This window comes from Pantherophis guttatus, chromosome 5 (assembly GCF_059756535.1).
Source record: "Pantherophis guttatus breed Tessera chromosome 5, ASM5975653v1, whole genome shotgun sequence".
Taxonomy (NCBI): domain Eukaryota; kingdom Metazoa; phylum Chordata; class Lepidosauria; order Squamata; family Colubridae; genus Pantherophis; species Pantherophis guttatus.
In genome coordinates this window covers 25,977,305-26,004,363 of record NC_142067.1, presented here as the reverse complement: position 1 = coordinate 26,004,363, position 27,059 = coordinate 25,977,305, and the positions used below count along the sequence as shown (strand labels likewise).

Genomic DNA, 27,059 nt, shown 5'->3' with positions numbered 1-27,059 from the left:
ACATTACATTGTTTTTTATCTTTAACTATGGTTTTTTGTTTAGCCTTCTGCAAAACCTGGCTATATGACCCTTCTTGCAACAATTAAAACAATGTTTTACAGCATATACATGGTTATTTGCCTTTACATTTACATTAATCGACTCGGGTTCTTCTCTTGTTTTCTTTCTTCTTTCCTTCTGGCCTCTTCTAGTAGTCGCGAGGTTACATTGGCCAAAGTTAGTTCCTGCTGTGTGAGAACTTCAAATGATGTTACTATGTCGTTGTAGCGCTCATCTAGTGATGATAACAGTATATTAACCTGTTGCTGCTCGGAAAAAACCACCTCCTTCTGATGAAGCTCTCGAAAAATGCTTTTTATGCAATTCAGGTGCGTTATGACCCTTAAGGAGTCATGTGCGAAACAACCTTCGTATAATGTTAATTTGCACCCCCACAGTGTCACAAACATAAAGACATTTCAAATTGCCCCAGCATCTTGCAGCAGACTGTTCACCCTCGATGTGAATAAGCTGGGTATTGTCTAGAGACAAACCAATAATACACAATGCACACTAATTCTTCCTCTGGAACTCGGCTATCTTCCTGGCATCCTCAGCATTCCAGGAGGTCACATCTTGTGGATTCTGCACTACATCCCATAGCCCTTCTTTCCGCAACAGGAGACGGCACTTGGTGGACCAGGATTTGTAGTTGGTGCCATCCAGCTGGGTAACCAGTGATAAGTTGGGAGCTTGACCTTGGGCCATCCTCACCAGGATATTAAATACGTATCAGAATGTCTGGAGCAATAATGTGTGTCGCAACTCTCTTGTTGCTGTAACTGGTATGCATACTCTGGTACTGGGCCCATAACCAGTGTTGAAGGTAAAACTGCCCTCTGCAAAGTGGTGCAACAGACCAGACAGCGAATAGATACGTTGCTAAGCAAACCACACAGATACTCACAGACTCTGAACGTTGATAGAAAAATAAAGTCTTTACTTGTAGTAAAAAAAACAAACTTGGCTTCTCAAAACAAAGATAACACTTCTTGAAATAATCACAGTTCAACACAAAAACATAGTTTGCTTACAATTCCAGTTCTCTTCAGTGACACAGACACAGTTCCTTTCAGCAGTTCAACCTTCTAATAGCAGGAGCAGAAGTATGAAGTATTGCATGTATGGAGATATATATATATATCTATATATATATCTATATATATATCTATATATATATCTATATATCTCCATACATGCTATAACAAATCAGGGTGGATTTGATTTAAATCAAACTGATTTAAATCACAATTTAAATCACAATTTAAATCACTAGTCAGTAAGGTTTGATTTAAATCATAGTTTTCTACATAAAGACTAATTCTTGCTGGTATAACTTTAATATGCAAGTAGATGAAGATTTTTAGAATAACAACTTTTCATATTAGTTTTTTTCTCCCCAGTTTAATAGGTTAATCATTCATATTTGGACAACTTTTCTGTTAGACTTAGGAAGGAGAAAAATAATCATTACCTTAATAATAACAATTTAAATAGATTTATTCAACTGAAACAATAACATTACAGCATATGTTATTTGCTTAAACAAACATCCATGTTTGTTAACTAATTTGGCTAAACAAAATATATATATTTTAAGAAACTTAGACTGTCAGCCCAGCCTACACATGAAAAACTTAAATACTGTCCTCTGTAGCTCACTCGTCATCTTCATCTTCTTCTTTGTTCATAATCTTGAAAAGAAAAGCAAGCTTTCCTGCTTTATCGGGTCCCAAACGATTTCTCAATTTAGAATGAATAAGTCCAAAGGAAGAGAATATTCTTTCAATGCCTGCAGAAGAAGCTACTGCTGTTAAAAGTGAAATCATTACTTGAACAGTCTCTAAATCCAAGTGCTTAAGTGACTTCTACCAGTTCACTGGTGTGACTTTTTTAAAAATATCTTCAGCAAACATATATTTCTTGAATGGTTCCCCCTTAGCTTTGAAGTTTATTATAGTTGGCATTACAGATGGATGATTGCTGGATACCCATGTCATAGCTAACTCCTCTTCCTCAGCACTTTGACCGATACTGGATATTGACAATATTTGCCAAAAAATGAGCTGGAGACAGTACTTGTCCCATTTGTTTTTTTAATGCTTGTGATTTAATTCTGTCCATGTGTAGTTCTGTTTTTAAGTGTTCACTCAGTTCCTTCCAAATTTCAACAGCATCAGCAATAAAACAGCTATTTTTCTGTATTTTGTTTAAACTTCAGAGATGGGTTTCAGGATGCTCAGCATATGTTCAACATTTCTCTTAAGCCCAATGTTGAGGACTTTGGTCGTGACAGTGCCATCTATTTTATCTCGATTTTCTTCACAAACTGTCATCAGAATAGGCCAGTTCTTGATATACTGCTCAAAACAGTCCACCACAGAGTTCCATCTAACATCTTGTGGGAGCGTTAGCTTGGTTCCACCCATCCTTTTCAGAGCTGCTGCAGCAAAATGATTGTTACGGAAGTATTTAGCAATTTCAACAACATTAGTCTTTATTTCTGGAACGCTTACTGTATTTTCCGGCGTATAAGATGACTGGGCATATAAGACGACCCCCAACTTTTCCTGTTAAAATATAGGGTTTGGGCTATACAGCTTTGTGAGATTTTGTGTGTTTGTGTAGTTAGAGTGAAACACTACAGAAACACACTAAATCTCAAAAAGCTGCACAAATATTATATTATTTTATTTTATTTTTATTTTTATATGAAAGCTAAATTTAAAACTTCCTAAACTTTAAATGGCTAGGTCTAAAAAAGAACAACTAAAAAAACCCCAATTAACTTTTTTTTTTTAAAAGCTCCCAAAGGGGGAAAAAACTTACCCAATAGAAGAGGGGTCTCCAACCTTGGCAATTTTAAGACTTGTAGACTTCAACTCCCAGAATTCCTCAGCCTGGCTGAGGAATTCTGGGAGTTGAAGTCCACAACTCTCTGCCTGCTTGATTGCAGGCAGGGAGTTGCTTGCTGATGGAATGGATTCAGGCAAGCGAAGCAAGGCAAGCGTTGCGACTAGCAGCTAAGGTAAGCAAGCTGGAGGGGGAAAACTTTTCCTTTTACATGGCTCTGGCGATCCAAGCTGAGTTGCCTGATTATCAGGCAACTCAGCTGGGATGGTCAGAGCTTGGCTCGTCAGAGCCTTTCGGGCTGGTCTGCCTGGTTACAGGAGAACGACACCCAGCGTATAAGACGACCCCGACTTTTGAGAAGATTTTCATGTGTTAAAAAGTCGTCTTATACACCGGAAAATACGGTAAGTCTTTGGCTAAGAGGTGCAGCAAATGAGCACTGCAACCATATGTTATTAGCTTTGTATTCCCTTCCTGCTCTTCTAAATTTCTTCTCATCTTGGATACATTTGCAGCATTGTCTGTGACCAAACTGCGTACTTTTGAATTTTTGTTCACATGTTATTATAGCTTTTACTGCCACTTCTTGTAAGTATTCTGCTGTGTGTGCATTTCCTGGCGTATCAATTGTTTGTGCAAGGAAGACTTTCCCTTCTTCTGTTGTTACAAAAGCACATACAATAGGATCATTGTGGACATTACTCCACCCATCAATACTTAGGTTAACAATTCTACCCTCGAGAGCTCCATTTCTCTGTCATACACTTTATCCAGCAGTTTCCCTGCAACATCTGCTCTGCTGGGTGGACTGTATCCTGGTCTCAGTGACTGAACCATATTAATGAAATGTGGGTTCTCAGTCAGACGGAAAGAAGAGTTCGTTGCATAAACAAACTGGGCAATTTTTCCATCAATTAACTTTTTTTCTAATCTGCTAGTTTTTATCACAAATTTATCTATGGTGGTTTCCAGGAGGGAAGAGTTTTTTCTTTCTTTTAGGTGATAGTGATATGTGGCTGTGGGTATCTGATGATGATGCTAATGAAGCACTATCCTGGATGGATAACTCTGAAACTGTAGAACAGGAGGATGGTGATCTTAAAGGTGGATAGTTTCCAGAATCCATGAATTCCCCTAAACAAAAAAGTCAATGCTGTTATTTTATTGTTTATACAATTTCTGCTTATTGTACACAGCACTGCCCCAAAAGGAATATTTGCTTTTCTTCATAACTGTACCAAATGACAGTAACATGCAGTAATAATAAGAAATATAATTTTGCTTAAACATTCAAGACTGTTCAAGGCAGTCTTTAGAAATATGATTCAATAAAAATGTTTACCAACCTGAAGATCCTGCCTGTTCAAATGTGTTTCTTTGGTCATCTTCATCACAGCACTTCTCATCATGTTGCCTCATTCGGGCCACCAGGCCTTGCATTTCTTTGTTGCAGTGTTTGCAGTTTGCACGCATGCCTGCCTTACCGATAGGTAAAGGAACTTCATTAAAATATTGCCAAACTGGGTCTCTTTTACGGCCTGCTGCTATTATAGGTTTTTTCCTCCAAGGAAAGAATGTGATAAACCTCAGGTCATACACACAAAAAGATCCAAAGACTTGTCTGTCTGTGGCTGTGCAGTATTGTGCTCAGAAAGTTTCACTTTCATTTTGTACTGCTTGTCTGCTTGCCCCTTCCTCCTCACACTTAATTTCACTTTCTTCTTGTGCAGATCTATTCCACTCCAAACAATCAGAAAAATATTGTTTCTATTCTATTCACTGAACTTCTTGAAACTTAGCACTGAAGGGGTTGATTCTGTATTCATAGGTTGTAGAACAATAGGATTAAGGTCTTTTTCTCGACTCTGTTCATGTTATAACATTTTTGCTGTGAAGAAGAGGCATGTGATCTCTGCTGAGTCAAATTCAGTTTTGAGAACTGCAAAAGTAAACCGAGCATCTGTGATAATATCTTGTAGGCAGAGAAACTGCCCAATAATCTTATAAAAACCTCTGGAAGAGCATGACATTGTGAATGGATTAATGGAATTTATCTACCAAAAAAATTAAACATATACAGCCTTATTCTACATAATTAAAAAACTAATCTTTATTTCATGATGGAATAACCTTTGGATGGTAATATATTTTCCTCAAAAAGCATTTTATTTAAAAAAAATCCGATTTAAATAAAAAAAATCCAATTTAAATTAAAAAAATCCGATTTAAATCAAAAACTGTTTTTTTTATTTTTTAAAAAAAATCATTGATTTTTATCCAACCTGTAACAAATTATAGTCTACACATGAAAAGTCATTCCTAATATTTCATCTCCCAAAATTTCAACACTGTCCCTGCTCTATTCAACATCGACATCAGAGCTCCCCAATATTTCCAGCTTTGCAGACCAGCAGAGGGGAGGATGGGATGGTTTTTGCAAGTGGACTGGAAGTGCACATGTGCATGCAGCTCCATTTGCACAAGCGGCGTGCATGCGCACTTGCCATTCACACAAATGGAATGCACGTGCTCGCCCACTGCTCGTGCAAATGAGGATGTGGGTGCATATGCTTACCGGCCGTTTCCATGGCCCAGTTGCAAATCCCTCATGGCCCACAGCTTGGGGACCCCTGATCTACATGAAGTTGTCAGTAAGATAATTTGACAACCCAGGATGAGATATAATCAGCATGGAGATGATACTCAGCTGTACATCTCTACATTGGGCTGACCAAGTGATGCCATGGAGGTCTTGTCCTGATGCCAGAAGACTATGGAGGACTAGCTGGAGAGGAAGAGTCTTTACTTCAATCCTAGCAAGATTAATTATCTATGGGTTTTGGGGCCATCCCGGTCTTTTGAGGTTTCATCATTAACTAAGTATGGTTGTACCATCCAGACCAAACCAATGTTTACTTAATTTGTATCCCGCCTTTATTATTTTTACAAATAACTCAAGGCAGTGAACATATCTAATGTACCTTCTTCCTCTCCACACCTGTGAGGTGGCTTGGGTTGAAAGAAAGTGACTGGCCCAAGCTGATACATATAATATCAGTATATATAAATATCAGGGGGCTCCTGCTGGACTCACAGTTCCTGTTTGAAGAGTAGGTGAAAGCTGTGGGTGGGGGACTTTTGAACAGTTACATTTTTGTTCACCATTCATCCAACACCATTTTGTGTTCTAGGAAAGTACACCCTTTCCTAGAACACAAGGCACTGCATATGACCATTCATGTTTGGTTAATTCTTCAATGGACTACTGCAATGTGCTGTACATGAGGCTGCCACTGAAGAACATTCAAAAGCTGAAATTGTTCCAGAATGCAGCAGTGTGGACAATTATGAGTATTTCTCAATTCATCTATGTTACATTTTTGGTAAACAAGCTTCACTGATTTCCAATAGGGTTTCAAATATAATTCAAAGTGCTAGTTGTCACCTATATGGGCCTTCATGATCAGGGTGGGATACTTTAAGAACCACCCCTATCCATCCTATTTGTTTCAGAAGGTGAGGCATATTTTGGATCTTATCAATTGAAGAATGGCATCTTGCCATCTAACCCTTTTGAGTTGTGGTATCTGCATTTTTGGAATACCTCACTGAAATTACATTTGGCCCTCACCCTGCTAGCCTTTCAGAAAGTGCTGAAGATGTGGATTTGCCAAGAAATGGAGAGCAAAACGTTAGTGAAGCTCAAGTGATTTGATATAGGGAAGCCTTGAGTTATGACCACTCATTCAGTGATTGTTCAAAATTACAATGGTGCTGAATAAGGGGGACTTACAACTAGTCTGTGAAGCTGTAACTATCACAATGTCCCCACGATTTGGTGAGATTTCAATGATATGAACACTTGACTTTAATCGCTCTAAAAGTAAAAACAGCTATGGGGAAAAACAAATTATTATCATTTATTTATATTAAATTTAAGGTGGAAAATATGTGAAGAACAAAACAATTTTTATCTTTTTCTTATTCAAATACAGCCAACCATATATATAGTTGTGCTTAAAAATTTGTGAGTAGTTTTTGGAATTTTCAATATTTCTACATAAATATGACCTAAAACCTGATCTCTCCACATATTAGTCTCAAAGGTAGAAAAAGAGAGACCAATTAAACAGTCCAAAACATTACATTTGTTCATTTTTTGGGAAAATGATCCAAAGATACATATTTCTATGCGGCAATGTTTTTTTTTTATTTAAAAAACCAGAATCCTGGGTATGTATTATCAAAGTCTGATCTTCACACGCAGACATGTGAAAGGGTATCATGGCTCAAACAAACATTATTTCCGAGGATCTCCAAAACAACAGTTTGATGTTTACCAGGCAAGAAAAAGTTACAAAACTATTTCCAAAGAGCCTTAGACTCCTTGAGTCCACTGTCAAGCAGATTATGTACAACCAGAGGCTATTCAACACCACTGAACCTTCCAGGAATAGTCAATTAACCAATATCACACCGAGAGCAAGATGTATAATATTTCAGGAGATCTCAAAGAACCCTAGGGTAATGTCAAAGGAACTAAAGGTATCTCTTAAATTGATGAATGTCAGTTCACAAGACCACCATCAAAAGAATAGCATGGTGTGCATGGCAGGGCTATAAAGAGAAAGCCACATTATCCAAAAAAAACACTGCTGCCCATCCATAATTTACAAAAAAACTACATGGATAAACCAGGAGATTATTGGAAATATGTTTTGGTATGGACTAGAGTAGACCAAAAGGGAATATTTTGACTTGAATGAAAAGCATTACGTTTGGCAAAAGGCAAACACTGAATTATTATAATTCCTTGTTCATGTCACAATACTCAATCATACTGGTAAAAACTGGAGTTTAGAGTTTATTCGATTTCTATACCGCCCTTCTCCCAGGGGACTCAGGGCAGTGTACAGCCACATTAAAACACATTAAAACACATGAATTTATAAAATTTAAAACTAATTAAAACAAATATATATAATTTGGCCCTCAAATTAAAACACACATACTACAATGGAGCATTGCTAGTATGGGGAAAACCACATTATTGAAACGATGACAGAAGCAGCCACAATACAGGTACAAGTAGGTCAACTTGATCAGTGCAGAATGAATCCCACGAAAAGGTAACATAATCCAAATTCATACTGTTCAAAGTTATATAGAAAATAAGGAATTGGTTCCAGATTGATAGAAATAGACAATGAAAAAGAATTAAACATGATTTTATATGTATATTAATGAAATATTACACCAAAGAATAAACATAATATTTTAATTTAAATTTATGATTAATAAAGTCACACAGTAGTATAAAAAGAAAAACATAAAAATTTACTGTAGATTCAGGCATTCCAACAACTCCTCTTATTTTAACATTGCTATGATCATGTTCATGTCATTCAATTATATCAAATTTTCCCTCCCATGTAATAAGCCTCTCCTTTTTTAAATTGAGTGTTGCATTATTCAAATTCACACAATTTGCAACCTATCTATATAACATACAATGGGCATATACATTTTGTTTAACGAACCACAGAAACCATGTTAACACTATGTCCTGTCCCATTTATCCTTTTTCGGAGAGTAGTTGTGCAATACTTTATTATAAAACATTTTAAGATTATAAACATTTATATAGTTTTGTTTCTGTAGAATTACCTTTTGCAACCTAAACTTCTCAAAAGTCAATTACAATTCCTATAATCTTTAAGAAAGTTGAACAAGTGGGAGTTATTTAATAACATGCTTGGTAACATGTATTCCAGATCTTGCAGAAGTAAATTTAAATTATCCACAGCTGAAAAAGCTGTGACAATGTCTCAGAAGCACAAAAGGGAAGAAGAAAAAAAATCCAGAATTTACCTTATCTTTCAAATATTTCTAAATTCCTTAGACAGAATCAATTCAACACTGATTAGTTTCTCAAACTAGAACCTTAACATCAAGTTCCAAATTTGTTTTACGAAACAATCTGTTATACATTTTTATGCTTACAGATCAAAACTAAGATAAACACTTGTGCTGAGTGTATGTTCTGAATTTTAAAGAAATTATTTTTATATTATTGGTTAATGCTTCCTTGCCTTCAGGCAATCACAGGGAAAATTGTGAAGTATTCTCTCATCAGTGTTTGCACTGGCTGCAAAAGTTGTGGCTGCCTTAAGGGAAAAAAACTGTAAAAGACTGATGCAAAATGTACTTCAGAGTACTGTTGATGATTAATAGATACATTAAAATGTTTTATAAGGCATCCCCTTTTCCCCTAACAAAGTACACAGGGGAGATCCAAGAAATTATAGGTTAGTCAGCTTAACATCTGTTCCAAGCAGAAATGGTAATCAAAGAAAAAATAATGAGGTACACAGAACAGGCCTCACCAAAAAGAAAAAAAAAATCATAATGGATTCTCACAACCTTCTAAAAACATTTGTTACAGGTCAACAGGAGGAAAGGTGAAAGTAATCTCCTATTGACATTGTATATTTGGATTTTAAAAACTAATACTGATTCAATTCCAAAGCCTTGAATCAAAGCCTCCTGAGTATACAGTTATGGAATAAGAGATCCTTCCTTTTATGGATCGTTACTGTAAATATTTAAAAAACAGAAAGTAAATAGTAGGATTAAATGAGCAGTTTGAGCTCTTCTCAAAGGAAGGGAGGAATAGAGCTCTTCAAGGTTCCTTTGAATAAGATCGTAAATGAGGGGGGCCTTATTTACCATGGATCTGGTGTTGTACAACATCAGCCGAAGGCCCAGGCCCTGAGAGTCTGTGCTACCTGGGGAACGAGTAAAGCCTTGGGGACTGGAGTGTGCAATCGCACGAAGCTAGCAAGAGCGCACTCCCATAACATGATATGGCCCCCTGCTTCCACCATATCTGCCTCTCCCACCCACAGTACAGATCATACGGCCCTCGTAAGGTCGAGCTCTAGCCCCCTCCCTGGTGTCCAACCCTGCATCCCTAATGCCGCTGCCCTCTGCCGGACCCGGCCATGACCCTTATGGGTTCTCCCCCACTCCCACCCTGGTCATCCCTGAACCCCTTAAAATTTTAGTTAACAATGCATTTAAAAAACCCCTTAATCCCCTCTTTGACGCATGCCATCTCTCGAGGTTCCAAAATTACAAGTATCCTTGTAATTTTGATTTTAGACTATAGCATCTCTCTCTCTCCTCCCCCCCTCTATCTATCTATCTACACACACAAACATACACACACCCCCAGGGTTAAGTCCAAATAAAATTAATGGGGCTAACTTCTGAGTAGATATGAATAGAATCCTAAATTCATTGTGCTTCTCAATCTTAGACTTGCTATCAGTTTCTCAGAACTAACTGCTACTTCTATTTATCTAATCTTATTCTAAGCAAATTTAATGCCCTTCAAATACTACAAGAGCCTGTAGTACAGTGGACTAAACACTGTTATTAACATCTGCTGCTTGCAATTACTGCAAGTTCAAATCTCACCAGGCTCAAGGTTGACTCAGCCTTCCATCCTTTCAAAGGTAGGTGAAATGACGACCCAGATTGTGGGGGCAATAAACTGACTTTGTATAAATGTACAAAAGTATGAAGGCTATTGCTTAACGCATTGTAAGCTGCCCTGAGTCTCCGGAGAAGGGCGGCATATAAATTAAAGCAAAAAATAAAAAAATAAAAATGTATTTTCTTTCTAGCTGGATAGTCTTCAACTCTAATAATTTCCATCAAGTCAAGTTACAAGTTACTTTATATATATTTTTATTTCAAGTCCAAAGTATCATTAAAATTCATAATGAATAGTTGATACTTTATAAAACATTTTAATTTCTTAATACCATTTTTTTCTTTCTCATCACTTTCTGGCAAACACATCATTATGAAGCCAATGCATTTTTGTGTGTGTGTCTATGCATGCATGCTTGCCTTGAGGCTTTTTTTAAAATACTGTATTGTAATTATGTTTTTCTAAACTTCATCACAAAGACCAATTCAACTGAAATAAGTCTGGGGAATCTGCCATTCTTCAGATGTTGCTGAATCCCAGGTCCCAGTGTTACTGGAGAACAACATCTAGAAAACTATAGATTTCCCAACCATGACTATTGGGTTTCTTTAACTAAATTCAGTAGCATATCTTATATATCTCATAATGCTGCTATACATCTTCATAGATAAGTCTATAATTAATGCAACCTATAATTAATCTTAATATAATTAAATGGATCTTCCATTTTGAGGCTCATATCATATCATTACAAGAACTCATTATCAAAAAAGTTATAAAGTCACAGTCAAATCTAACACTTCTGTTGTATATTTTTTATCATTTATAATTAGATAAATTTAAAACAAACAAGCATAAGGCTATACTGTATTATTTTAAGTGTCAATAAGCAATAATTACCAAAAGAAAAATCCATACGTTAACAGCAATACAGGTGATTTTTGACTTACAACAATTCCCTTAATGACTTTTGGAGTTATAATGGCGCTTTAAAAAGTGACTTATGACCATTTTTCACATTTATTATCCTGGTGACCATGCAGCATCCCCATGCTGCATAGGGATTCAGATGCTTAGCAACTGACTCCTGTGTATGACAGTTGCAGTGTCTCAGGGTCATGTGATCACCTTTTGCAACCTTCTGGCAAGCAAAGATAATAGGAAAGCCAGATTCACTTAACTGTGTTACTAACTTCACAACTACAGTGATTCACTTAACCACTGTGGCAAGAAAGGTCATAAAATAGGGCAAAACCCACTTAACAACTGTCTTGTTTAGCAACAGAAATTTTGGGCTAATTGTGGTCATAAGTTGTATAGAGGAAGTGCAATGAAAATGAGAATGGCAAGAATTGGTACTGTATACTAAAATGTAAAGTGTTTTCAAATATACATTTTTTAAAACATTTTCTTTGCAGTATGTTTAAGTTTGAAAACACTCTTTTATCTGTGGTTGCCATAAAAGTCAATACAGGATTTTGGCTATGGCAATGAGTACTTTGCACTATTAAATCTAGTATGCTAGCTGTATCTCTTCCTGAGTTGCTTAGATTTGGCAACAGTTATCCAGGTTTAAGTTACAATCTGTCTCAACTAGTAGAACTTGCTACATTTGGAGTTACCCTTGAAAAGTATTTGGATGTTGCTGTTGGTACAAAATGTGGCAGCTAATCCACAATTTACTAATCCACAATTAGTGATGATACTGAGAACATAGTTTTCTGGTTATGTTGACACTAACAATGTATAATATCTCTTGGCTGCTATTTGTATTTAATTTTTTTTTGCATTGTGTTTTAATTGGTTTAATTGTTATGATTGTTCACCGCCCAGTCATTCAGATGGGCAGCTATACAAATCAAGGTACCGATAATGTTCTGATCAAATAGACAGGCTGATAATTGTTTACTAGACACAATTTAAGTCATTGGAATTAACAATTATCACTCTAAACTGTTTAGAGATTGATTATTTTACAGAACACTTCCCCTATTATAAATCTGTTTGCTTATTAAGATCTCCAGGAGAGCTCTTTTGGTAATACCTCCATTGCCAGATGTCTGTTTTTCTGATATGCTTTGCTCCTACTCTCAGATTTGGTCTTCATTCTTTCAGGATTTAGAAGATCTAAACATGTATCTCTTTAACCAGGTTTTCAATTATAATACTTTAGTTTTTATTTTTAAAATTAGTATTAATCTATGTTTTTATTTTTTTACGTTCTGCCTTTAAATTACTTTAACTGCCTGGAATGCTTCCAACAGCAGGAAGGAATGACATAACAAATGCATCTGACCAGAAAAAAAAGTATCATTAAAGTTTATATCTGAAAAAAAACTTAATATGGTCATTCAGTTAGATTTCTTTAGTGCAGTTCAAGCAAATAACATTATGAGAAAAAATAAGCATGTACATTTATAAATAATATAGTTAGAAATAATTACAAAACAATAAACAACCAGACTATACCTCAATATTAAAAAAGGAAACTATTATATTGTAACTTCAAGGCTTTAGCAAAAACATTTTCTTAAAGATTTTTCCTCTCTTTTTCAAAATAAAATACAATACATAATAAGACTTCAATAAAATAACAGGTTAATAGCAAAAAGGTAGACTGGACAACTCAAAACTAATCTTATCAGCAATTTAAAAAACATTACAATTTCTTGGACAACAAGGATTTATGGAAAGTCTTGGAAAGTGAATGCCATACAACCACTACTAAAAAGCCTTCTTTCTTGTTACAAGAGAGAGAAAAGCTCCATTCACAAGCTCCACAACTACAGTTTCAATTCTGTTGTGTTTTCTCTGCCAGGCTAATACAACAATTCTTATTACAATCATATTTGTTCACATATGTATCAACTAACAATAGAAAGGAAAGAAAAGCATAAGAAGCAATATTCTCCTTCACAGGTAATCAAAGAAACACAGGATGTATGTACAGTCCATTCTGTAAAGATTTCTACATAACTTAAAAGATTTCAGAATATTTTGTAAGCTTCCCAAATTAAAAAAAAAACATTAATTATCCTAACTTCTGAGGAATTTTGAAATCATGCATTAATTTAATTTTCACTATAAATTATTACTATCTAATTAGCATAAAAGGCTATACTGAATAGAGGGGGATTAAACCCCCCCAAAGATAACATTTCTTCTTCAGATGCACAACATACAGGAAGTCCTTGATTTACAACCACAACTGAGCCCAAAATTTCTATTGCTAAGCAAGAAATTTGTTAAGTGAGTTTTGTTCCATTTTACAATCTTTTTGTCACAATTGTTAAGTGAATCACTGCCATTGTTAAGTGAACCTAGCTTCTCCATTGATTTTGCTTGTCAGAAGGTCGCAAAAGGTGATCATATGATCCCAGGACACTGCAACTGTCATAAATATAAATTAGTCTGAATTTTGTTCATATGAATGCTGCAACAGTCCTAAGTGTAAAAAACAGTCATAAGTCACTTTTTTAAGTGCCACTGTAATTTAGAACAGTCACTAAATGAATTGTGGCACTACTTGCATAGGTCCCTCAATAATGTGTGCTCACACATACTATGGACAGAGAAAACCCATTTAACCTAATCAAAAAAAAAAAGAAAAGAAAACCCATTTAATCTCTATTCAATTCATCGTGTAGGTAACTACCCGCATGGGTTCATAATGCAACTGTAAATATAATGAACACATGGTTTCAAAAAATAACTATCTAAGCACATTAATAGAACCGCTAAGTACGCAGTAAAATGCACTAACTTTGAGTTAACAAGTTGTGACTCTATATTATACCACACTGAATACTTCTAGAAGTAAGTAAGTAAGCTTTATTGCGGTCAGAGACCAAATTAAAATAGACAAAGAAAGGGAGCATATTTTACAAATATGGATAGATCGTGGGACAGTACACCATCTACTGCCTCAAATACAATCTGTACTGTCAATGCTGGTGATCCTCTGCCGTCGGGGTTACCCGTCTCTTTTCCTGTTTTTTTCCAGCCACGACTGTAGCAAAAAATTATGCCACCTTTAGAGTTATATTGGGGTCTGCATCCTGGAGTAGGAAATAAAGGCTGAACATATCAGGTGAACCAGGGAATCTCTGTGAGAATACTTCTAGATCCCCACCAAGCTCCCAATTCTTCAAAGTGAATTCCATTAGTTTTTAACAACAGACCCACCCCTACAGGAATTGGCATCACTAGTTTTACTTCGGAGGCTTAATAAGCCACCTATTTGCTTCTCTCCATAAACAATGAAAAAGGACCCTGAAAGATTCAGATTTTTTTAAAAAACAAAAAAACCTTCCTCTTTCAAAGAAAAGTCCTCTAGAAGGCTTTTATCGCAATGCTTAAAATGCCGATTTCTCCCCCCACCCCCACCCAAAAAAGTGTGGAAGGCCTTGTTTAATAATTGAGCCAGCTCCCAAACTGCTACATTAAAAAAAAAAAAACCCAGGAGAAAGATTGGGGTGTGTTACGTTGGGGCGACCACTTTCCCCGTTGCTTGTGCTGCTTCCTCCGCGAGTACAGAAAAGAGATGCCTCCGACGCTTTGGCAAGTTGAGAGTGTGAAGCGGGGCCGGGGGGAGGCGGCTAAATCGGGAGCCCCCTATTCCTCCCTCGTCTCCCACAGGCCCCACAGCCAATGGCAGCGGGCAAGGGGTTGAGCTGGGGCAGGGTCCCCCCGCGAGGAACTAGGCCAACTGGGACGGGCAAGGCTCCAGGGCTGTCCGAGCCATTCAAGTCTTTTTGCAGAAAAAGCGGCTCCAGGGGCGGGAGGGCGGGTGGAACGAAGGGAGGCCGATTGCAGTAGCGCCACATTTGAGGGAAGGAAGCGTCTGCTGTTGCTGCTGCTGCTGCTGCTGCCGCCGCCTCCTCCTCCTCCTGTCGCGGCCGCTGCTCCACCTCCTCCACCACCTCCGCCTGTCTTCCTTTAAGGAGGCTTCAAACTGAGACACCCCCCCACCCCACCCCGAGGACCAAGACAGAGCGCTCGAGGGCGGAGTGGGGACCCCCCGGATTCTCCGAAGGCGCTTCGGACAAGGTCACCCCCCCCTCCCCGTTACTTCTCGCCCGCCGCCGCTCAGAAAACGAGCCCGCACACAAACAACACCCACAATCGCACCGCGGGAGGAAAGGGCGGCAAGTTCAACATGCTCACTACGGTTGAGCGAGGCAGGGATGGCGGTGTAGAAAGAAACGGCGTGAGGGGAATATCGGGAGTGGGGGGGGGAGGAAAAAAAAGCACTCGGGCCACAATCCGCCTCGCTTTCCGGATGCCTGAACAACCCGAGAAGCAAAAAAAAAGGGGGAGGCGGGGACGTGCAGGGGGGCTCCTGCCCGAAGAGCCTCTTCGCCCTTCCACCCCTTACCTTCCCGCGGCTGGCTGACTGCCGTCGCCGTTTCTGCTTCTTCGACCAGCGGAGACGAGGCAGAGCGAGAGCCCCCTACGCTCCTCTCCGGCCCGCCGCGTTAGGCTAGGCTAGGCTGGAGCAGCCGCCGCTACCGCCGTCGCTCGCCAACGCAGCCAATCGCCTTCCGCTGCTCACCGCGGTCCCCCCCTTTTCCGTCAGCTTCAAAATGGCGGCAACGAGTCCTCCGTTCCGCGAGACCCCGCCACCGAGCGGCGGGGAGAGGCCAGCCTCAAAGTAAGGTAGCAGCGACCCCTGCAGGATCCGAGGAAAAAATTAAAAGGCGCAAAAAGAGCGCGGAGATGAAAGAATGCGCACGACCCCTTCCTTGCCCTGAGCCGCCGCCTCCTGCCATAAAATAGCGGGAGAGAGTTTTTCTTTCCTTCCTTCCGAGTGAGAGTAAATAGTGCTGCAAAGGTAGCATTGCACAATAGTACTTTGTGGCGCGTGGAAAACTTTAGAACTGGGATTGTTGACCCAGGATCCGAGAGTTAATAGGAAGTGTGGGTGGACAAAGAAGAAGAAACCGGGTGTCGGACTTTTAGGACGTTCCGTAACATCATTCGGTTCTCAGTAATCTGACTTGGAAACCAATCTTGCTCCTTACAATGCGGATTATTCCCTGAGGCATAACATTGCAGCCCTATAGGCGTGTTTCCTTGGGAGTAAAATGTTTAATATAATACCTGAACAGATATCACTCGGAGGAAGGAAAAAACCTGTTCCTCGACTCCGAAAATGCAGGGCACAAAATAATAGATTTAAGTTAATTTATAAGTGGAACCAACTTTCTAAGAAGGTGGAAGTTGAGATGGAGGCTAGGCAGGCACCTGTCAAAGATGTTTTAATTTGAATTCTTGCAGGAGTAGATTAGACAAAAGGCTTCATGGTGTCCTTTGACTCTCATTCTAAGGAGGAGTGTAAATACTTGCTGAATAATCACCTTAACTATTGTTTAAATTTATTTCATATAAGTGACATATTTGTAAACCACCCTGAGTTGTTGGGAATTGGGAGGCATGTAAATTTAATTAATAACGACAACAACCTGCAAATACAAGTGGAAGGTGGCACCAATAGTAACAGGTGCAATCCCAAAACATCTGGAGCTTCACTTGAATACAAAATCACAGCCAGTCAATTGCAAAGGACTACTAGGAACAGCTTCCAATACCTTTAACATCATCAAACAGCAACATTTGTCTATTCTTAAAAACCACCATATATAGATCCCTGCAAGGTGCTTAAAGACCTAATGTGGCTTGGAAAAAGATTAAATAGAGGGTAATTTATTTAAAATATTTGTATAGCTGCCCATCTAAAAACACAACTCTCTGGGCAGTTAAGGAAAACAATCCAGAACTATAAAAACCATAAAGCCAAAACAAATCCCAGCATCTCAGTCATCTCCTTGGGATGCCAGCAACCAACATCAAATATCTTCACATATGGCAAAAGCTCAATTGACATATATAAAATGTTCAGTCATAGGTGATTTCGAGTGTTCTGGAAATTGAGTGTCTTCTGATGTCAGAATAGCTTGTCAGAGGTTTCTGGAATGTTCTGTAATAGAACATTTTAAACATCCCTAGACCTCAAAAGTACAAGTGTACCTTTTGCCTGGTACAACACTTGAAAAGAGCACAGCCCAACTTAAAGGAGATGAGTAAGATGAAGTTTTGATATCTAGTCTTATTACAGACTGTATTATGCAAAGGAAATGCTTTGACATTCTATTATTACCTCCACTATAGCTATGTAGTGATACATTTCTAGATAGAATACGTAGCTATCAGGATAAAAACAATTAACATAAATATATGAGTTAGGCCAATTGTGCATTGTGAGTTTGTCTGGAAACCCCACAAATAAACTCAACTACTTCAATTTACTTTTCAGAAATTAATGACAGGAAAAAATCTATTTGTTTCCATATAGGTATCATTACAAGAGCTGTGCTGCACTTCAGATTTGACATACACAATCTGCTTTTGAGCATGCTAGAGAAGAAATGTCAAATTTGTTGGCAACATATTAAAGTAGTAGCTGCCTAATTTGGAAAAAGAGGCCACTGCTTTTAAGAGATTGTCCTCAGGGGATATGCAGGTAGTCCTTGACTTACTAACGGTTGTTTAATGACTGTTTGAAGTTACAATGGCCTCAGAAAGGTGCTTTATTGTCCATAAAGCACTTCTAGCCATTGTAAAATGTTGCGCCTTCCCCACCCCTTATGGTCACATGACAGCATTTTGGGTGCTTGACAACCACGTACTGTATTTACGGCTGGTTGCAGGTCCCAGTCACATGACCGATATTCACAATGTTTTGACTAAACACCCATTCAAGGTAATTAATTTGGTTAATGACTATATGATTCCTTTAATGACTACCATAAAACACTAAAAAGTTTGGATCCGATTAGGTTGACTTATGATGAAAATTCTGGTCCCAATCTCATAACTCTGAACTACCTGTTCTCACACTCTAGAGTGCATTTGAAATACTTAATCTGAAGCACTGGTCTGCCCTAATAACTCTATCAGAGTACAGGTAGCCTCATTTAATGCCCACCCATTTAGCAAATGTTCAATGTTATGGCAGCACTGAACAAGTGGTGGTTATGATCAGTCCTCAAAGTTCTGGCCATCTCAGCAGCCCTGCAGTCATGAAATTGCAATTTGGGGCATTTGTCAACTGGCTCGTGTTTGCAATAGTTGCAGCATCACATAATCGCATGTTCATAATTTGTGACATTCCCACAACCAAAATCAATGGGTAAGCCTTCAGGGAAGACCACAAGTTGCTTGGATAAGTCTTCTCCATCTACACACCCTCTCCCAGTCCCTTTCCACTGGCCATTCGCATACCCTCCCCATTCGCAGCAGCCATCCCATTACCTGCATCTCCCTGCACCTCCCTGACCATCCATGTACCCCATTGTTTCCTCTCCCACCAGTCAGCAGCCACTTATCTACTTGGCAGCCTGACTGTGAACCAGCCAGGACTTGCAACTTCCTGCCGGTTTCCCCAGTTTTTGGTTGTTGGAAGCTAGCAGGAAGTTGTGATGAGATACTCACTTAACAACCCATGATCTTCCTTGCTTATTGATGGCAACAGGAACTGTACATATAATCACTTGATATCATGTTTTAAAACTATTTTTTGTTTAGCAAAGGAAATTCCAATTGCTATTGTAACTCAAGGACAACCTGTTGCATATCAGCTTGAAGATGGGGAATATCTGACAGATGGTGATTTTGTCTTATTTACAGATTTTCAAGGAGTCTAAAATACTAGACTTTTTGTCATTTTCCTTTTTCTCTGCTTTCTTCACATCATTTTTTTTATCAGAACAAAAGTATTTCATGATTTTACATGATTTTCACATTGGTAGTAATAAAAGCTTTCAATTTCAAAGTGCCATTACTCCAGGCACACTACTTCAGGGAAACATAAGCATGATGAAATGAGAATTCAATGTATGTAATCATGTCTTAATCTTCAGAGGGTCAGACAGAAGAATTCAATTATGTAAAAAACAAAATCCTGGACACTAAGCTTTTTAAAAAATGATATAATAAGGAAAAGACATAATAAAAATAAGAAAATTTGTACTTTGAAATTAATGGACTATTATGTTATACAGTTCATATTTCAAAATGGTTTAGTATACATGATGACAATTTGCTATTTCAACTCTTTTAAAAACATTTGGGATTGAAATAAGAATACATTGCTTACATCCATCAGAAACAACATGTTTCATGTTTTGTGGTAAACATACCCATTTGTGAAAAGCTGTGATCTCTAACATTTTTATTTAGCAATTTGTGAAAAATATTTTCTACTAACTTTCAGTTCTGAAATTTTGGTCACTGGGTTTTCTAAGCTTCACATAGGTCCTAGAGTCGTTCCTTGTTTATTCAAACTCTTTATTGTATACATTGGTAGGGCCCACATGTAGCTTGGAAAATATTCCATGCCAAAAATGGGATGGGATTCATAAAATCCAGATTAAGGTTAGTGCATATTTTAAGTAATTGCTATGTTAGGCAAATAAAGCATAAGGGTTTGATTAGAACAAATGTGATTTGGGTATATCTTCTGTTAGACAAATTTTATTCTACTGCATTTCTTTAGAATCAGGATATCTAACTTTGTTGTAAGTTTTATTCTGCAGGTATATTTGTAATGTAATTATGATTGCAAGCATCTTAGCATTTCATTCTAATTTAGATACTAAACATATTTTCTTGGGAGGAAAAAGCCGTTAATTTGGGGATGTTTGCTCCCAAGAAAGATGGTATGCATAAAATACATTAGTTTGATTTAGGACATCTTACAAGAGGCACTTGGTTTTAATGCCTGAAAATACTGTTGTCTGCTTCCAAGTGAGTTAAATCCAAATAAAATATACTGAGTTTTATGGCACATTCCCCAATAGATGTACATAAAATGATGTAGGATAGTATTCCCTTCTGAAAGCACCATTTTTTGTTGTAATTCACAGGGACTGTAATTCAAAGGGATTCATGGAATTACAGTCCCAGCATATCTGGAGAATACCAGGTTGGAGAAAGCTATTTTAATGACATTAAAAGATTATTAAAGAAACTGGTATAAAAATGAGTAAGTTATGGACATCAGTGGAATAATATGCCATTCAGTGAATGTTTCCGTATAGCAATTGTGATACTATTTACAATGCCTCTTACCTTCAGTACTTAGTAAACAGGCATTCATCCTGTTCTGTCAAAAATTAACCTCTAGACTCTAGAGGATGAAAATAAGTCAGCTTTCACTAGTACAGTTCAGTCCTCCTAATTAAAAAAAGTCGCTAATTAAAGCTTTTTAAAATTTATTTTATTTATTTTAAAAAAATTATATTGCCACCTACTCACCCATGGTGACTCAAGGCCACTTATATAAAAACATCATATAAAAATAATAAAAAACAATAATAAAAAACAATAACATAATAAAATAATAGCCACTCACCCAACCCCATCCTGGAGAAAACTCATGTACATACAAGCCATTTAATGGGCTCCATCCCACTCTGGGTTCCCCAGGCCCGCTGGCAGAACCATGTCTTCAGCCCCTTCCGGAAGAATGTTAGAGTGGGGGCCAATTTAATCTCTGGTGGAACGATGTTCCAGACAGAGAGAGCCACCACGGAGAAGGCCTTTCTTCTGGGTCCCGCCAGATGTCTCTCCCTACAGGATGGGACCCGCAACATTCCTTGCCTTCCTGCTCTAGTGGGTTGGGTAAATGTGACTATCAAGAGACGGTCCCTCAGATAATCTGCAAGCCATGAAGGGCTTTAAAGGTGACAACTAGTCCCTTGAATTGCACTAGCCTAGAAAGCAGGAGACCATGAGTTCAAGCCCTGCCTTAGCCATGTGTGACCTTGGTCTAGTCACTAATCTCTCAGCCCAACTCACCTCCCAGGAAAATAGGAGGAGGAAGGTGTGTTAGATATCTTTTCTGCCTTGAGTTATAAAAGTAATAAAAGGTGGGATACAAATAAATGAAAACAATACAGGCAGTTCTCATTTAACATCCACTCATTCAAAGTTCAAAGTCATGGTGCTAATTTAGGGTACTTACAAGTCCTCGTAGTTGCAGCCATTGCAGCGTCCCTACGATCACATGATCACAATTCAGGAGGTTGGCAACTGGCTCACAATTACAATGTGCCAGCATCCTACAGTTACATCATCCTTACAGGTAGTCCTCAACTTACGACCACAATTGAGCCCAAAATTTCTGTTGTTAAGTGAGACATTTGTTAAGTGAGTTTTGCCCCATTTTATGACCTTTCTTGCCAGATTTGTTAAGCAAATCACTGCAGTTGATAAGTTGGTAACCCGACTGTTAAGTGAATCTGATTTCCCCATTGACTTTGCTTGTCAGAAGGTCACAAAAGGGGATCACATGACCCTGGGACACTGCTATCATCATACATATGAACCAGTTGCCAAGCATCTGAATTTTGATCACGTGACCATGGGGATGCTGCAAAGGTTGTAACTGTGAAAAACGGTCATAAGTCACTTTTTTCAGTGCCGTTATAACTTTGAATGGTCATTAAACTAACTATTGTAAGTTGAGGACTACCTGTATTTGCAATCTTCAATGCTGGCAACAGCAATAGGGATTGCAGGAACAGCCATCGTAAATCGGTGCGATTGTGTTGTTACACCTTACAACCATATTGCTTAACACTGAGTTTCCCAGTCCCAATCACCATTGGAAAGAAGTATTGTAAATACATAGGCAGCAGCTAAGATGAAACCATAATAGCAATAGCACTTAGACTTATATACCGCTTCACAGTGCTTTTACAGCCTACTCTAAGCAGTTTTACAGAGTCAGCATATTGCCCCCAACAATCTGGGTCCTCATTTTACCCACCTCAAAAGGATGGAAGGCTGAGTGAGTCAACCTTGAGCCTGGTGAGATTCGATCTGCCAAATTGCAGGAAGCTGGTAGTCAGCAGAAGTAGCTTGCAGTACTGCATTCTGACCACTGCGCCACCAAGGCTCATAAACAAACATCCAAAATTGAACATCAACAGAACCATCTCATGGACTCTAGCCAATGTTCTGACTCTCATACTCAATGATACAGCCACATCATCAAAGTCTTATGAAAGGCCAGCATGGCTGTACTCCCAACCGTCTTATCTCTGGGATGATGATGCTCCAAAGGGCAGACAAAACAGGAAAGGCTCTTCCTGGACCCCACCAGAGGACATTCTGGAATGGAGAAGGCCCATAGTCTGCCTCTCCTGTTGGATCTGATGGGATGACTACATAAAATAGGGGAGAAACTATCCCTCAGATAACCCAGGTCCCATGCCATGAAGGACTTTTTACATTTTTAAAAACTTGTAGCTAACAAAGTAAAGCATTGCTTACAATTGATTGCCAATTCTGATTTCAGTTGCTATTTTTTCAAATCCTCCTAGTATATGTGCTGCATATATTATAGATATGGTGAAAATATTTGTCTTGTAATGTAATCCTCTCCATAGTCTGAAGTATTTGATTGATTTAATTGCAGCAAATAGATATGATCCTAAAAGGAAAGTAAATATCCTTCACTAAACAAAGTAAGATCACAATTTATACATGGATCATGATAAGTTTCCTTACCACAGTAATTAATTTAAGCAATGGAACAGACTGGATAATGCAGATTTGAATTTATATGTAATAAATTAAAAGACTGCTTATTTTTCAAGCTTAAGGCAGCTTTCAATTATGCCTATTTTGGAAATGCAAAAATGGGAAAAGATTTTCTACTTGTTGCATATGGAAGGAACTGTAGGCAAAAAGGCTATAATAGAAATAACAACGGCACTTTTAGGAACACAGGAAAAATAATACGTGTAAAATAAACGAATTCATGTGGGACACAACGAAAACCCCATATAGTATAGCGTACCCTGTTAGGATTAAGTTCAACTGAGTTCTATAGTATTTACTTCTATGTAACCTCCTATGTATGAGGAACCTATCTAAAGTGAGTTCGGAAACTGCCCGGGAATTAAGCCGTTTAGGGCTAAGACATCGGAGCTGCAAAAATTAGGACAAAAAAATACAGGTTTTGTATCCCGTTGCTGCCAATTGTAGATCATCCGAATAAGTGATAAATGGTAGTAACACTAGGTGGTATGGTAACACACGCAAAGGATTTTCCGGGGACGGCTTTATTTACTGAGTCCTGGATAGCAATCAGATTTATTTTAAACATCTTTCGAACTTACGACCATTATACCTGCTATACCAAGATGGATAAAATACGAGAATTTTTTTTTTATTGTTGCACTTATTGTAATAAAATTGCCCCGCAACTTTCTAGCATTTTCGTGCTCCGCTCTTCCAAAGGTTCCGCTCTTTGCTTTTCTTCGTCTATGATGTCATACTAACGCTCTAGGAATGTCGGGAAATGTATTTTGTAGGCCCTGAGAGTTACAAAAACGCATGCGCGGAAACTAAGGAAGCCACCATTTTGAACGGAGGCGATTTGAGGTTTGGGCTCGGGTTTGCTTTGGTGGGGGTGCGTAGCCGTCCCCGCTTGACCACCGGAATGCTTGGCGAGCGAGTAGCCGATTTGTTTTGAGGTTAGTCTGCAGATGCGGGTAGAAAGTTTCTTTGGGTAGAGCGACGCTGAGGCAACGGCCGCGAGGAAGCCTCTGAATTGCACAGCGTGAGGGAGAAGAATTGGGGTGGTGGGCAGATGCTTGTTTTCTGTGTGACGCGTGTTTACGGAGAGGATATATCCGCCCGCCTTGGCCAGTCTTGGACGACGGCTCCCATTGCTCTTAGCTGTAAGGGCAGTGGCTTTGCCGTGGGGGATGGGACTTGTAGTCCAGAACCTACGAGTAGGAGAAAGTGGAGGCAAGCCCTTCATTGGGGCTCTGCTTTTGTACCTCAGCTGTCACTCGACTCATGAGGAGATGTAGGATTGACATGCCTCCCCCCCCCCGTGATAATGGAGCACCTGGTGATAAAAACAAAGGGAAGCATAGATGGCGTGGCCGTAACTGTCACACGGGCAGATCATTTGGAGGGGCTGCCCTGCCAAAATCCGGATCGAGAGTCTTAGCTAGCACATGGGACCTTTTAGAAAAGGGGCAAGGCTAAAACTATATATGACTTGGGATCTTAATTCTGAAGTGGAAAGGGCTTACTTTATTTTGAAGATGGCTGTTGTGTGTTTTCAAAATAAGCTGCGACCATTTCGTTGCTCAATTTCTTCACAACTTTTTATTTTTTTTTCCAAAGCAATTGAAAGTTAACCTAGGTAGCAAATGTGTGATAGTGTATACTGTCATTGAAATATATATATATAAAAAAAACACCTTGATGCCAAAGCATTTTGTAAACTGAAGAATATATTTTATCCTTTCACAATCTCTCACTAATTTTATAATAACATTATTTTATTATTTGGAAAGTACATTTACATAGAAGAAAAATAGGTTGGCTACAATGGGTGTATCCTCAGTTCAGCATGTTTAGCTTCAATCATTGCATGAGTAATGTGTGGTCAAAACATGGAACATATTTTATATAATATTTTAAATATATTTTATTGTTTTCAAGATGCTTCATGCTGTGTGTAAGTCAAGATACTTTGAAAATCAAGATGTCTCAGTAGCTGAGCCCTCTTCTAAAAGGATGAAATCTGCAGAAGAGCCTTATGGTAAATCCTATGATGAATTACAAAGACTTCATGAGGAAATACATATAAAAAAAACCCATTCTGGCTTTATTCCATTGTCGCTATCTGATGATGATGGTGAAGAGGAGAAGAAGGAAAGAGAGAGAGAGAAAAATGCAGAAGTGTTAAATTCATTTAACCAAGTACCTCCTGGTCAAACACCAAGTTCAACAGATCTTTCAAGTTTAGTAAACAAAACTAAAATTAAAGGAAATGAATATTCTTCTTTTACTGATAACAGCAATGTAGCTCATAATGGAGATAACAATTTCATTAGTGAACATAAGAATAAAGGAAAAATGGAACTGTACAGCACAAGCAAAGCATTTATTGGACCCATTTATAAAAGTGAAAGTAATTGTGAACATAAACAAAAGCAAACGTATATTGAAAACAACTGCCCAAAGAGATCAAATACAATTACTGGTAGAAAGTCTCAGAAAGAAATAGTGCAAGCTATCTCCTGTGATATGCCAAAAATAGAAGATGAATTGTCACAGTTCTACAAGGAAATTGATCAGCTTGAAAGTAATGAAAGTTGTCCAGATACTCATTTACAGGAGACAGAAGCAAATTCACCTTATCCACCTCTGGACTGTAGTAAATCAAATCAAGTAAAGTATGTAAAATCTCAAGAATGGTCTCATAAGACATTACTTAAGGATAATGAGGAACAATATTTTTATAATGAATCAAATAGTTATAGAACTGGCAAAGACATTTGTGATGACCCAAATGGTCACAGAACTGGCATGGAACAAAGTGAACATGGAAGAGATGCATGGGAAACCGAACAACCATGTAATAAACAAGATTTTAGATCCTGGAATGATTTTGTACCTCAGTTTAGGCATACTGGCCAGCAGACTAATCCATTTGTAATACCTTACAACCCACCACATCCATTTACTGCTCACTTTAATTTTCAGAACTCTAATTCCTTATCACTTTGTTCAGATGGCTTCAATTCTTCAAATACAGAATTAAAAAAAAATAACACGAACAGTTCAGAATGTGATCAAAGTAATCCATATAGTAATCACTCTAATATTCATAGTATGCATACAATCAGAAATGAATGTAGTGTACCTGATGGATATATGTTTAATGGTTTCTGTGAAACTCAAGCAAATTGGAAAAACAGTAAAGCTCACAATTTTGAGGACTCAAATAATGTTCCCCAACAGCATCCTCAGGGCAAATTATATGAGTTTAACAAGCGGCTTTTAATATTAAGAGGACTTCCAGGCTCTGGAAAGACAACCTTAACTCAGTAAGTGAACCATGAATTTATTTTAAGAATAAAATACAAGTAATTTATGTTGTGGATTTCCTTTTTTATACTGCTCCTTCCTCTTAAACTCTTCCCCCTCTACTTATTCCCTCTATCTCTAGATCGAAGTCAGATTTTTTCAGTGGTTGGCCAATGGTCTTAAATTATGCATCAAAATGTACTCTTTAACTTATTGTTTAAGTTCAAATATCAACCCAAGTATTAACATTTTAGAAATAAAAACACCTTGTTTTAGCTATTTGAAGATTGTGAGCTTTGGACAATTTCAGATCAGCTAGTTCATCTGTATTTCTTTTTTTGTTTAAAATGAAAAAAGTATATGGGAGTATGAGCAAATAGATGTGCAAAAAATTAAAAGATAAAGACTGAGTAATTCCCCTTCAACAAAGCAAAATTTAAAGTTGTTGAAATTATAGAGTTTTTAGATAACTGGTGTTAGTATTAGGTTTATATAACTTTTAACTTCCAGCCAAGAAAATGGGCCTATGAACATACAGTGACTGGATTCCTCAAAAGGCCTTTCTGAATGTTATCTGTAAATCATGTTTTCTTATTATTAGATTACATTTCAATGATTATTTCTTTCATTAATTAGAATATTCTGTAAAATTTGGGAAATAATTTGAATTAAGATCGCTATAAATAAGTTTTAATGTAAATAGCATACATTCTTTTAATGTATGTTTAGGGAAATGGGTCAAAGTATTTTTGTTGAAATATA

At 37.9% G+C, this 27,059-nt stretch overlaps 2 protein-coding genes across 7 annotated transcripts in view; one reads left to right on the top strand and one right to left on the bottom strand.

Moving 5' to 3' along the window:
• Nucleotides 1-16,066, bottom strand: part of PDS5B (PDS5 cohesin associated factor B) — an 81,748-nt gene extending 65,682 nt beyond the window's left edge. For both annotated transcript variants that reach the window (XM_034411252.3, XM_034411253.3), the window contains exon 1: nt 15,772-16,066. The gene's annotated coding sequence lies outside the window, so the exon portion shown is untranslated. The remainder of the gene's footprint in view (nt 1-15,771) is intronic.
• Nucleotides 16,067-17,375: 1,309 nt separating this feature from the next.
• Nucleotides 17,376-27,059, top strand: part of LOC132708967 (uncharacterized) — a 30,266-nt gene continuing 20,582 nt past the window's right edge. For 2 of the 5 annotated variants that reach the window (XM_087894767.1, XM_087894765.1), the window contains exons 1-2: nt 23,718-23,941; nt 24,927-26,317. In XM_087894767.1, the coding sequence (XP_087750893.1) occupies nt 24,927-26,317 (1,391 nt within the window). In that variant the 5' untranslated portion in view covers nt 23,718-23,941. Of the gene's footprint in view, nt 17,477-23,717; nt 23,942-24,926; nt 26,318-27,059 lie in introns of those variants that run through there. The other 3 variants (XM_087894766.1, XM_087894768.1, XM_087894769.1) reach the window with 3 other exon arrangements.